Source organism: Lithobates pipiens, unplaced genomic scaffold, assembly GCF_037356315.1.
Source record: "Lithobates pipiens isolate NorthernLeopardFrog02 unplaced genomic scaffold, aLitPip1_a1.2 Scaffold_1, whole genome shotgun sequence".
NCBI classification, from domain to species: domain Eukaryota; kingdom Metazoa; phylum Chordata; class Amphibia; order Anura; family Ranidae; genus Lithobates; species Lithobates pipiens.
In genome coordinates, this window is record NW_027507685.1 from 225,074,211 (window position 1) to 225,087,026 (window position 12,816).

The 12,816-nt window shown below is 44.8% G+C and overlaps 1 protein-coding gene across 3 annotated transcripts in view; it reads right to left on the reverse strand.

Annotated features, from left to right (window-relative positions):
• AGPAT1 (1-acylglycerol-3-phosphate O-acyltransferase 1) overlaps nt 1-12,816 on the reverse strand; it is a 125,910-nt gene that overhangs the window by 51,559 nt on the left and 61,535 nt on the right. For 2 of the 3 annotated variants that reach the window (XM_077483764.1, XM_077483770.1), the window contains one exon: nt 8,072-8,261. In XM_077483764.1, coding sequence (XP_077339890.1) covers nt 8,072-8,261 — 190 coding nt within the window. Of the gene's footprint in view, nt 1-8,071; nt 8,262-8,719; nt 8,881-12,816 lie in introns of those variants that run through there. The other variant, XM_077483780.1, reaches the window with a different exon arrangement.

Sequence of the window (12,816 nt, forward strand, 5' to 3'; positions counted from 1 at the left end):
GTGTGGGAGTGACCGCACACAGAATCAAACATTGGCATTTCTCTACGTCCCGCTAGAGGTCGATGATCACAGTCATTACTAGTAAAAAAAAAAAAAAAAAAATTATATATATATATATATATATATATATATATATATATATATATATATATATTATATATTATATATATATATATATATATATATATATATATATATATATATATATATATATATATATATATATATATATATATTTATATTATATATATATATATATATATATATAAAAATAATAATAATAAATATATATAATATAATAATAAAATATACACACACACACACACAATTTTTTTTTTCTTAAATGAAACCACCAAGCTCCTCATTCACTCCCTTGTTATTATTTCTCACCTTGACTATTTGGCTGCTACTGTCAGGGGGTTTTTCGCCTTCCTCTGGAACAACCATAGGTTAGCATACCCCTACCTCCGGCCTCCTTTCCATTTTTACGGTATCCTAGGACGACTATTCCAGATCACAGCCAGACTTCTTTTCTAAGCGGAGACCTCCACCTTAAGTAAAGGCAGCTGGAACAGCCAGCAACCGAATACAACAACTCCTTCCGCATCCATATAGGCATCCCCTGATCAACTTGCGCGCTAATAGCCTCAAGCACGGCGGCAAGTCTGATACCTAGCCCCACCTCAGGATCAATACCCTGATCAGGATCATCATCTTAGGCCCATAGTACCATCAACAGCATCCACAAACCATGTGCTACTTCAAATACTCAGCTGAAGTTCTGCACAGACTAAGGAACATCAACACCACATTGCCATCTTCCATACAAAAAATACTTCAAAGAGAACAACTATTAAAAACCGGACGACAACCAGCTCCCAACCACAGGAAGACATCTACTCGATCACTACAATTAGATTGCGCCTTGATTAACGCCAGGTCTGCAGTCAAACATAGACTGGAAGTACACGACTTCATCATCGAGAACAATGTAGACTGCCTCTTCATCACCGAAAGCTGGTTAACCTCTGACTGCAACACCATCCTCACCGAATTGGTGCCGGAAAACTACAGGATCCTAACCGAACACCGGATAGGGAAAAAAGGAGGAGGCCTAGCAGTGATCTTTAAAGGTCACCTGAATCTCACTAAACCATCATCTCAGAACCCAGTGTCTTTTATGGAAACCCTGACGCTACATTTTCAACCAACACCCCATGACACCACTCATATTCTACTGTGCTACAGACCACCGGGACCAAAGTCCAATCTTCTTTCACCCCTCACGGAATCCTTTGCAATGCCCACCCTAAAATTCAAAAATTTCCTGGCACTCGGAGATTTCAACCTTTGGGCAAACGAGCCTAAAGACCCCATCGCAACTGCCTGCATCAATCAACTAGAAGAACTGGGTCTCCAGCAACTGATAAAGACTCCCACGCATGGGTCAGGACACACCCTGGACCTCATTTTCAAACAGAACATCGACGTCAACACACACCCTGGACCTCATTTTCAAACAGAACATCGACGTCAACATACTCGACAACATAACTCTGCCATGGACGGATCACCACGCCATCAAATTCAAAATCACTACCAACATGACCAACGCAAAACGGAAACCTGTAACAGCGCACTGGACCAGATCGCATAAAAAAAACTGTACTCCGAAGCCTTCAAAACCACTCTGTCCAAAAAAATATCTACAATAACCTTAAACCACTCTACGGAGGAAACACTCAACTCCCTGAACAAGGCATTACTGCAATCAGCAGACTCGGTAGCACCAAAACGCAGGGCTCTCATCAGGAAGAAAAATGCTGGATGGTTTAATAGCTCCCTCTCCGTACTAAAGCAAGAACGCAGAAGAGCGGAAAGAACATGGAGAAGAAATCCCACCAAGGAAAACCTATTTAACTACAAAGGTCTGACAGAGAATTATCGGAAAGCAATCTTCAAAGCCAAAAAGGACCACTTCTCATATACAATCTCAACGGCCGCAAACCAACCACAGGAACTGTTTAAACTGGTTAATCAATCAATGAATCCGGTGTGCCTAGAACCCCCAGAAAGCAAATCCCAGGATTACTGTGACAAACTGTCGGATTTTTTCATTGATAAAGTCAAAACCATCAGGGAAACAATTTGTCAGAAGAAAACATCCAACCTCAGCCAGCAAATACATAAAGAGGATGTCCGCACCAACATACCGCAACCGCCAAAATTTTCACTATCCCCAATTACCGTAGACACTGCAAAAAACATCATTAATAAACTGCGTGACAGTACCTCACCTATTGACATCATCCCCACAAAACTACTGAAAGAATGCTCCGACATCGTGGCTCCAACCATAACCCACCTCATAAACCAATCATTCCACGAAGGGATTGTTCCCAGCATCCTCAAACAAGGCATCGTCAAACCTCTACTCAAGAAACCAAACCTGGACCCTCAGGATCCAAACAACCGTAGGCCGATTACAAGCCTCAACACCATTTCTAAGATCATGGAGAAAGCTGTAGTACATCAGCTACAACTTCACCTGGATACTCACAAACTCCTGGACCCGCTGCAATCAGGCTTCCGCCCGGGTCATGGAACAGAAACAGCTCTCCTCAAGATTTGGGATGACGCCCTCGAAGCAGCAGATGGCGGAGAGCCGTGTCTCCTCGTACTGCTAGACCTAAGTGCAGCGTTTGATACAGTAGATCACAATACTCTACTCGTCCGCCTCACAGAAGTAGCCGGAGTCCAAGACATAGATCTCCATTGGTTCGCGTCCTTCCTAGGAAAATCGGTCACAGACAGTGAAACTAGGAAAATTCCTCTCCGAAACTCGGGCAGTCACCTGCGGAGTCCCTCAAGGCTCTCCGTTGTCACCCGTTCTCTTCAACATTTACATTCGCCCACTCCTTCAAATCATCAGACGCTCAGATCTCTGCTTCCACTCTTACGCTGACGACACGCAACTTTATTTCCGGATCAATGGAAAAAAAGACCACCAACAACAACTTGAAAACTGCCTCAAATCAATAGAGGACTGGATGACCACCAACTCCCTCCAGCTGAACCAATCAAAGACAGAGCTTCTTATCTTACACCCAAATCATAAGCCCGCAACCAAAACCTCCTGGTCTCCACCAACCGTCTTTGGGCAGACTATCTCCCCAAAGACCAAAGCGAAGAGTCTCGGGGTTATTTTAGACGCACAAATGTCAATGGATGCGCAAATAGGATCTGTAGTCAGTCGATCTCACCATCTGCTGCGCATGCTTCGCAGACTCATCCCTTTTATCCCAAAGAATGACAAAGCAGTGGTAGTTGGAACAATCATTAATTCACGACTGGACTACGCAAACTCGCTTTACATAGGATTACCACAATATCAACTTGCGCGATTACAACTGATCCAAAACACGGCGGCAAGGCTGATAACAGGAAAAAAACCCTGGGAATCCATTTCTCCGTCGCTGAAGAGCTTACATTGGCTAACCGTAAAAAATCGGATCACGTTCAAGACCCTTTGCCTCACCCACAAACGCGTGTATAGAGAAGCTCCGCAATACCTAATGGAGAAAATAAATCATTACACACCAAACCGCAGTCTTCGATCGGCCAACAAAAACCTCCTCCTCGTGCCCAAAGCCCGGTATAAATCCAAGGGGGGATCGGAGATTCGCTGTCCAAGGGCCTCGGCTATGGAATGCTCTACCAATCAACATCCGCCTGGAAGAAAATCACCTGGCTTTTAGGAAAAAACTCAAGACCTTCCTCTTTTAGCAGATGATCAAAGCTCGCCACAGCGCCTAGAGGCGATTCAGTTCGCATTGTGCGCTATATAAGTATTTCATTCATTCATTCATTCCAACTCCATTCTCATTGGATTGCCTCTCCATAGGCTCCTCCCCTCTTCAGCCCATCAAGAATGCTGCTGCCAGACTCATCATCCACCTTACCAACCGCTCAGTGTCTGCCGACCCTCTCCTCCAATCCCTACACTGGCTCCCAATCACCCAGAAAATTTAATTCAGAATACTAACCACAACATACAAAGCCACTCACAACTCTGCCCCGAGCTACATCACCAATCATGTCTCCAAATATCACCCAAATCGTCCCCTCCGTTCTTCTCAAGCTCTCTCATCATCTCCTCCCATGCTCGTATTCCAGGATTTCTCCAGAGCCTCTCACGTCCTCTGGAACTCGCTACCTCCACCGGTCCGGCTATCCCCTTCTCTTGCCATCTTCAGACGATCCCTGAAAACTCATCTATTCAGGGAAGCCTATCACGTCTCCTCCCACTTCCATCAGCTCATTCCCCACAATTACGTTTTGTACTACCTGCTCCACCCTATTAGATTGTGAGCTCTTCTGAGCAGGGCCCTCTCAATCCTCTTGTATTTTATTGTATTATAACCGTGTTGTCACCCTTTTATATTGTAAAGCGCTGCGTAAACTGTTGGCGCTTTATAAATCCTGTATAATAATAATAATAATAAACAAACAATCCAAGGGGTGAGGTGCACATCAGTCACAGTTGGGTGTGCTTGGCCATCAAGCCTTCCCACGGGCTTCGATATAGAGAGAATTCAAAAATGTGATTGCTGCACAAACTATTTATTAGAAAAAAAAAAAATCATCAAAAAGACATAAGCATGGCATCTTAAAGCGGAGGTCCACCCTAAAGTGGACCTTCCACTCATTGGAATCCTCCCCCCCTCCGGCGCCACAATTGGCACCTTTCGGGGGAAGGGGGTGCAGGTACCTGTACAGTACAGGTATCTGCACCCACTTCCGGCATAGCTATCTGCGGAAAGTGGCGTAGATCTACGCCCCTTTCCGAAAGTCCCCCGCTGCCTGCTGGGAAACACACAGATCCCAGAGGCAGCGGGGACCGTCCTTATTGCGCAGCGCGACTCGCACATGCGCAGTAGGGAACCGGGAAATGAAGCCGAAAGGCTCCACTTCCTGATTCCCATAGCCAAGATGGCGGCGGCAGCACCCGAGAGACGATCGAGAGATCGGCTTCGGGTGCCGACATCGCGGGCACGCTGGGCGGGTAAGTGTCACTATTTTAAAAGTCAGCAGCTGCAGTATTTGTAGCTGCTGGCTTTTAAAAAAAACGGCGGAACTCCGGGCGGACTCCCGATTTAAAATCAGGCATACATGATATAAATGTTTTCGGGTTATTATAGATCACCCCTTTCCTTAGAAACTCATGCATGAGTCCATTTAGACCCGGCCACCCACATAATATATCCCATAGATTGTAGACGCTATAACTTTTGCACAAACTAATCAATCTACACTTATTGGGATTTTTTTTTTTTTTTTTTTTTTTAACCAAAAATATATAGCAGAACACATTGTCATAAATTGATGAATAAATTCGATTTTTTACATTTTTTATTGGATATGTTTTATAGCAGAAAGTAAAAAATAGTATTTTTTAATTATTGGTCTTTTTTCGTTTATAGCACAAAAAATAAAAACCACAGAGGTGACCAAAATACCACCAAAAAAAAACTCTATTGGTTGGAAAAAAAGGACATACATTTTATTTGGGTACACGACCGCGCAATTGTCAGTTAAAGTAACGCAGTGTCATATCGCATAAAAAGGCCTGGTCAGAAAGAGGGGTAATTCTCCTGGAGGTCAAGTTGAAAAACAGTATTTGTAGCTGCTGACTTCACTTTTTTTTTTGGTGGAGATTGGAGCTCCTCTTTAGGTTACATTTCTACAGCACTTTTCTCCCTGGGAGCTCAAAGCTCTTAGGAGCCATCTTGGGCACACACACACACACACACACACACACACTCAATGGAGCCAATCAACCTACCTGCATGTCTATGAAGTGTGGAAGGAAACCGGAGTACCCTGAGAGTACCCCTAGAGATCCCATGCAGGCACAGGAAGGAGATGCAAACTCCAGTGTCCTAGTTCCAACCAAGGACCCCTGTGCCTAAAGGGAGATGGGCTAACCACTGAGCCACTGTGTTTTAAAAAGTTCTGAAATAGTCCCAACCGCTGAACCCCAAACACATGCTCACCACTAATCCACTGTGCTGGCAGGTCTCATTATCAGTTGTAAATTAAGACAGTGTGCACACTGTCTGTCCTAACAAAGGGTTAAAGATCTCAAGACTCGGGCCGGTGCATAGTATGATAATGTACTTAACCACTTCCCACCCGGCCAATGCACATATACGGCCGGGTGGGAGCTGTCTACTTCTGATAGGACGTTCAGGAACGTCCATCAGAAGGAGCGGCACATCTCAGATCGGACACGGCACATCTCAGATCGGCAGGAGGGCTCTCTGATTGGCCCTCCTGATCACATGACGGCCGTGTCCAATCACGGCCGTCATGTGATGTAAACAAACAGCCGGTTGCTAGGCAATAGGCTCCTCCTCTCCTCACACAGAAGTCATCGCTGAGGAGAGGAGAGCAGATCGCTGCAGCCGGCTGATGATCAGTGAGTATGAGCTGTTTTTTACAGCTTTTTACTCACTGATCGGCAGTCTCTAGTGTAATACACAACACACACCATACAGTATAAACACAGTCCCCACATATGTCCCCAAAACATACATGTCCCCAAAACATACATGTCCCCCACATATGTCCCACTAAAATCACATGTTCCAATGATTATCTGCACACATATGTACGTGATCACCTGCACACATATGTACATGATCATTTGCGTACATATGTCCGTGATCACACAAACCAATTATACACTTAACGGAATTTTTTCTACCAAAAACATGTAGCAGAATACATTTTGGCTTAAATTTATGACAAAATTTGATTTTATTGGATTTCTTTTAAAATAGAAAATATTGTTTTTTTTCCAAATTTCCGCTTTTTTGCGCTTATATCGCAAAAAATAAAAAACGGAGTCGTGAATAAATACCACCAAAATAAAGCTCTATTTGTGCGAACAAAATGATAAAAATTTAATTTGGGTACAGTGTAGCATGACCGCGCAATTGTCACTGAAAGCGCTAGAGCGATGAAAGCTGAAAATTGGGCTGGGAAGGAAGGGGGCGAAAGTGCCCTGTATTGATGTGGTTAAAAAAAAAAAAAAAAAAAAAAAAAAAAAGCCCCTTAAGTGTAATGTTCAACAAATTCTTCTGAACAACACAAGCTGTATAGTGGAACTTTGTTTTTCAAGTCACGCGGTTAACGAGCATTTTGAAAGACGAGCAACTTTTTATTTTTTTTTATTTTTTTATTCTGACTCGGTTTGCGAGTGTTGCCTGGCAAAACAAGCAGAATTCAAAGGTAATGTGGTGTGCAGTACCGCATTTGGCCAGAGGTGCGGGGGGCGCTGGGGACACTCGGAACGGTACAGAGCCGTTCGGAAATACTCCGTTCCCGAGCCTGAGGCTTTCCAAGTTCGTGGCCGCGCCCCCCCACCCACCTCTGGCCACATGCGGTATTGCATGTAATAGAAGCCAATGTGGAACGAATTATCTTAATTTCCATTGACTTCTACGGGGAAGCTCACTTTAATATGCGAGTGCTTTGGATTACAAGCATTCTCCTGGAACGGATTGTGCTCGTAATCCAAGGTCCCTCTGTATATTCGTGCCCTAATGAAACAACTAGACAGGTAAGAAATAAACCACTTATATAGCTGCTTATATAGCATTTACAATTGATGCAGCATTTAGCATGTTTTATTGTACATACAAGTCCCTGCCAGGAGCCAGAACAGGAGTCGAGCCAACAGACCTATAAGCAGGTCTTTGGTGGGTGGGAGGAAACCTGAGTGCACAAAGGAAACCCAGGCAAGCACAGCCAGAACCTGCAACCTCCATGCAGATGGTGTCCTGGTTGGAATTGCATGAGGACCCCAGTGCTGCACAGCAGGAGTGCCAACCACCAAGTCCCTGTGCTCCCCTCCATGATCACCAAATGCCCATAGTCATTGTATACCATTACACCGAGTTTCCAGGCACTCGGTGCAGATCGGCAGTGAGCAGTCCCTGCAAATTAAAATGGTTAGGGTTATGGAAATGAAAGGAAGGCACTGGGAAACATCAGTAGAACTTACTTCATATTCTCTACATTGCGCCCCCTAACGGCGCATATAGGAATAGCCAGTATGGCCAACGTCAGGATCCAGCCATTATAGAAAGCCATTTTGCAGAAGTACTTGAAGGAGACGCTCCATTCGTAGAGAAGAGGGAAAGCCACCAGACAGACGACGAGAAGCCACTGAGCCACAGACAGCTCCATCGCACCTTGATAAAGAGATAGGAGAGAGTAAGCTGGGAGGAAGACGGGTGATGGGGAGAAGGCATGCATGGGGGCCCAATATATATGTATACACTTCCATACATGGCAGAGATCATCCGATGAGCAGAGTTCACTGGGATGCCTAAGAATCACAATGGGGGTTATTTACGAAAGGAAAATCCACTTTGCACTACAAGTGCAAACTACAAGTGCAAAGTGCACAAATTGCACTTGCTGTAAATCTGAGGGGTAGATCTGAAATGAGGGGAAGCTCTGCTGATTTTATCATCCAATCACGTGCAAGCTAAAATGCTGTTATTATCCTTGCGTGTCCCCCTCGGATCTACAGCAACTGCACTTCCAAGTGCACTTTAGTTTACACTTGTAGTGCAGAGTGGATTTTCCTTTCGTAAATAACCCCCATGGTTCTTTCTACACATCACCCTACAAGCCCGTCTCTCACCTCTGTACACAGTTGTATCCTTGCTCCATTTCCCCTTTCTACACAGTCTACTTGTATGTTCTCATGACCTCTTTCACTTCCTCTAATGGAATCGCCATCTAGACCATCCAAATATAAGAGAATTTGGGACGGACGGCTGAAATCCTCTACAACCTGCACCTCGTAATACTGTTTGACACATTTCACGCCTGTGCAACTTACTCTTTGGACTATGTACTGTCAATCTGTAAATGTACAAAATATATGGTCTTTACGTATATGGAAATAACTGACATCATCACTGCCGGCTGAACTCACTATATTTGTTTAATCATTTTTATATGAAGTTTATTGAGCAGCATGATTATACTTACTATGTATGTTACATTGTACAATGTCTCTGCATAACCTTTTTTTTTTTTGGTACAAAAACAAACACTCAATAAAACCTTTTTTTTTTTTTTTTTTTTTTTAAACAAAAGTTGTTATTGAGTATTTTTGTTTCTAAAAAAATAAAAAAAATTAAAACACTCAATAAAACTTTTGTTAAAAAAATAAACGAATGAATGTGTGTGTGTAAAGGCAGGTGTCCCAATACTTTTGACAATATAATGCATACGAATGGTTATCAGTGGAAAACACGAAGAACGACTTGTCATGCGGCGTTGACGTCCAAAGTTGCACGACAAGTCGCACAAGTACGAATAGAACCTCACATTCATACATACACATATTAGGGCCAATTAACCTCCTAGCATGTCTTTTGGTGTGGAGGAAATCGGAGTACTGGAGGAAACCCACACAGGCACAGGGAGAACATGCAAACTCCTTGCAGGTAGTGCCATGATTGGTATTTGAACAATAACCACAGCGCTGCCAGGCGGAAGTGCTACCCACTTACTGTGCTGCCTACAAGACTCCCCCATGTATAATCCGGCTCCAAGAGAGACATCTAGACAGCAAGTAATATTTCCATGCATGCTGGGTGAATGGGAACACGTGAGAAAACATAGAAAGGGGGTTTCTCAAATATGGCTGCCAAGGTGGAAATACAGTTTAACCCGGTTCCTTGGAATGTATAAATATATAGAAAAAGAATGGATCTACTTCTAGTGTAGAAGGAAGGCAATTCAATAGATAGTCAGCAGCCTGGGCACAGCTGGTGATAAGGTGGCCACTTTATCTGGTAGTTATAACATTGAGATCTCAGAATCTTACCAGAGTTCCAGGACAGCGTGACTCAGAATGGTCCCCCTCCCTGACCTGCACTCTGACATCGGGAGATCTCCATTGGTGGATTAATAACTGGGCTAATGACTTGCCATATTACTGCAGGCGCTCCCCCCCCCCCCCAATCACACCCCCTCCCTGCCCTCTGCCATTGCTGGACCCGGATCAATCCCTCTATTGTGTTGCTGTGTTAGGTCTTTGTCTGGTGCGGCGACACTGGCCTCTGCTTGTGTCGGGGGCCGGAGAGACCGTGCCGGGATCACATGCTGGACGCTCTTTAGTTTTAGGGAAGAATTAAAGGGCCACCAAGTCTTCAACTCAACCCCCCCCCCCAACTGTGTCCATGTCTGAAAAGGTCACAGATTTAGAGGCATTTGTCCATATTAACTACACTTTATGAATTCAACTTTTGTTATCGAGAGAGAGAGAGAGAGAGAGAGAGAGAGAGAGAGAGGAGAGAGGAGAGAGAGCGAGAGAGAGAGCGAGAGAGAGGAGAGAGAGCGAGAGAGAGCGAGAGAGAGCGAGAGAGAGCGAGAGAGAGCGAGAGAGAGCGAGAGAGAGGAGAGAGAGCGAGAGCGAGAGAGAGAGCGAGAGAGCGAGAGAGCGAGAGAGAGAGAGAGAGCGAGAGAGAGAGAGCGAGAGAGAGAGAGAGAGAGAGAACAAGAGAGAGAGAGAGAGCGAGCAAGAGAGAGAGAGAGCGAGCAAGAGAGAGAGAGACGGCAAGAGAGAGAGAGAGAGCGAGCGAGCGAGCGAGCGAGAGAGCGAGCAAGTGAGAGAGAGAGAGCGAGCGAGCAAGAGAGCGAGCGAGAGAGCGAGCGAGCGAGAGAGCGAGCGAGCAAGAGAGAGAGAGAGCGAGCGAGCGAGCGAGCGAGGAGCGAGCAAGTGAGAGAGAGAGAGCGAGCAAGAGAGCGAGCGAGAGAGCGAGCGAGCGAGAGAGCGAGCGAGCGAGCGAGCGAGAGAGAGAGCGAGCGAGCGAGCAAGAGAGAGAGCGAGCAAGAGAGAGAGCGAGCAAGAGAGAGAGGCGAGCAAGAGAGAGAGCGAGCAAGAGAGAGAGCGAGCAGAGAGAGAGAGCAAGAGAGCAAGGAGAGAGCGAACGAGCAAGAGAGAGAGCGAGCGAGCGAGCAAGAGAGAGCAAGCAAGAGAGAGAGCGAGCAAAGAGAGAGAGCAAGAGAGAGAGCAAGAGAGAGAGCGAGCAAGAGAGCGAGCAAGAGAGCGAGCGAGAGCGAGCCAAGAGGAGCGAGCGTACAACCTGTGTGATTTTTTTTTATATACTTTACATTTTGTAATTTTTTTTTTTAATATTTGTTGTACTTTTTTTCCTATTCATACAATAAAATGTATAGGAATGCATCATATTTTTTTTTTACTTTGTTTTTACAATTAACTTATTTCATTTTTTACAATGCTTTGGGGGGGGGGCTGGTGGGCACAAAAGTAAAGAAGTTTTATTATTTTTTTGTATTTTTCTTTACAATTTCATCTTTTATTTATTTGTTTTCCCAAAATGCTGGGGGGGGGGAAAATGCTTTCTCGGGAGAGCACTTATTTTTTATATTATTTTTGGATTTATTTTTTTCTTATTTTCTTACAATTTCATCTTATATTTTTTTTCTTTTCCAAAATGCTTTGGGGGGGGGGGGGTTGTTGCCAGTGGATGGCGTCCGTAGGGCAATGGCAGTGCCTGATGGTCAGTCAGATCCTGCTGGGCCTATATTAAAAAGGGTAGGGACCTGTAGCTGCAGCTCCAATTGCCCCTACATTAATCTGGCCCTGCATGTTACTTGTCCAGCCTGCAGACCTTAGAGAAATCTTGCACCGTATGGCTAGTTTAACTGATCAGCTCTGGTGGCATTGGACCTTTACTCTTAAACCCCCTATCGTCTCCACTCAAGAGTAAACTTGGATTGGATGCTTTATCCACCTAGACCATTGGGTTCAATACATGTAAGTGCTTCTCCACACTGAGGAACATTGATGAACTAAGTGTCCGGTCTGAATGTAAGATCGGGCCAAACATTACAGCCTCCTGCTTTCAAATGGTTACTAAAGAAGTAGTAGGTGCTTGCACCTGCCACAGACTTACCAACCCCTGACATCTCCCAACCCAATAACCAACATGATTGGGAAACCTCAGCTACATAAACATAGGGGGGGCAGGGACAGGGACAAGGGGTAACATCAATGCCTCAAAATGGCCACTTTGGGCAAGGATTTCACCACCATCTCCAACCCTTCCCCTATATTGCAGATGACAGTTCAGAGAGGTGTCATTAAGTGGCCCTGGTGGGTGGCGTTCATTTTGATTGAAGAGCATCTACATCACTGAACGATGCGATTCATGATGGATGGTACATCGTGGGACATTTTTGTATTTTTAAAAAAAAACGACTTATCAAAAACAGTTGGTGGTTTTTATATACAGATTACTTACATTTTTTTTTTTTTTTTATGAATGAGTAGGAATACCATGTACCACTTATTCTTTCACAGAAGGTGCAGGTGGTATCTGGGGCCCCCTCTAAAAGGGGCTTTCAGATTCCCACAACCCTGGCCCGGGTTTTTAAAAAAGGAGGCCCCAGATAACACCCCTCCTTCTATGAATGAGTAAGGGGTACATGGTATTCCTAAAAACAAAAACACTACACACACACACACACACACACACACCAATGGCCTTTGAACTTCTCACATGTGGACGAGGGGCTTTGCCAGGAGGCAGGTACTTGGTTTTGACAGGTATCTGCTCCCACTTCCAGGTAAGATCGCCGCTGTGATCTCGAGTATTTACAGCCTCCCCCCCCCCCCCCTCTGCCTTCATGGACGCATGCAAGCCCCCAGAAGACGGCGGGACCATTCACAAATCACAGCACGACTCGCACATGTGCAGT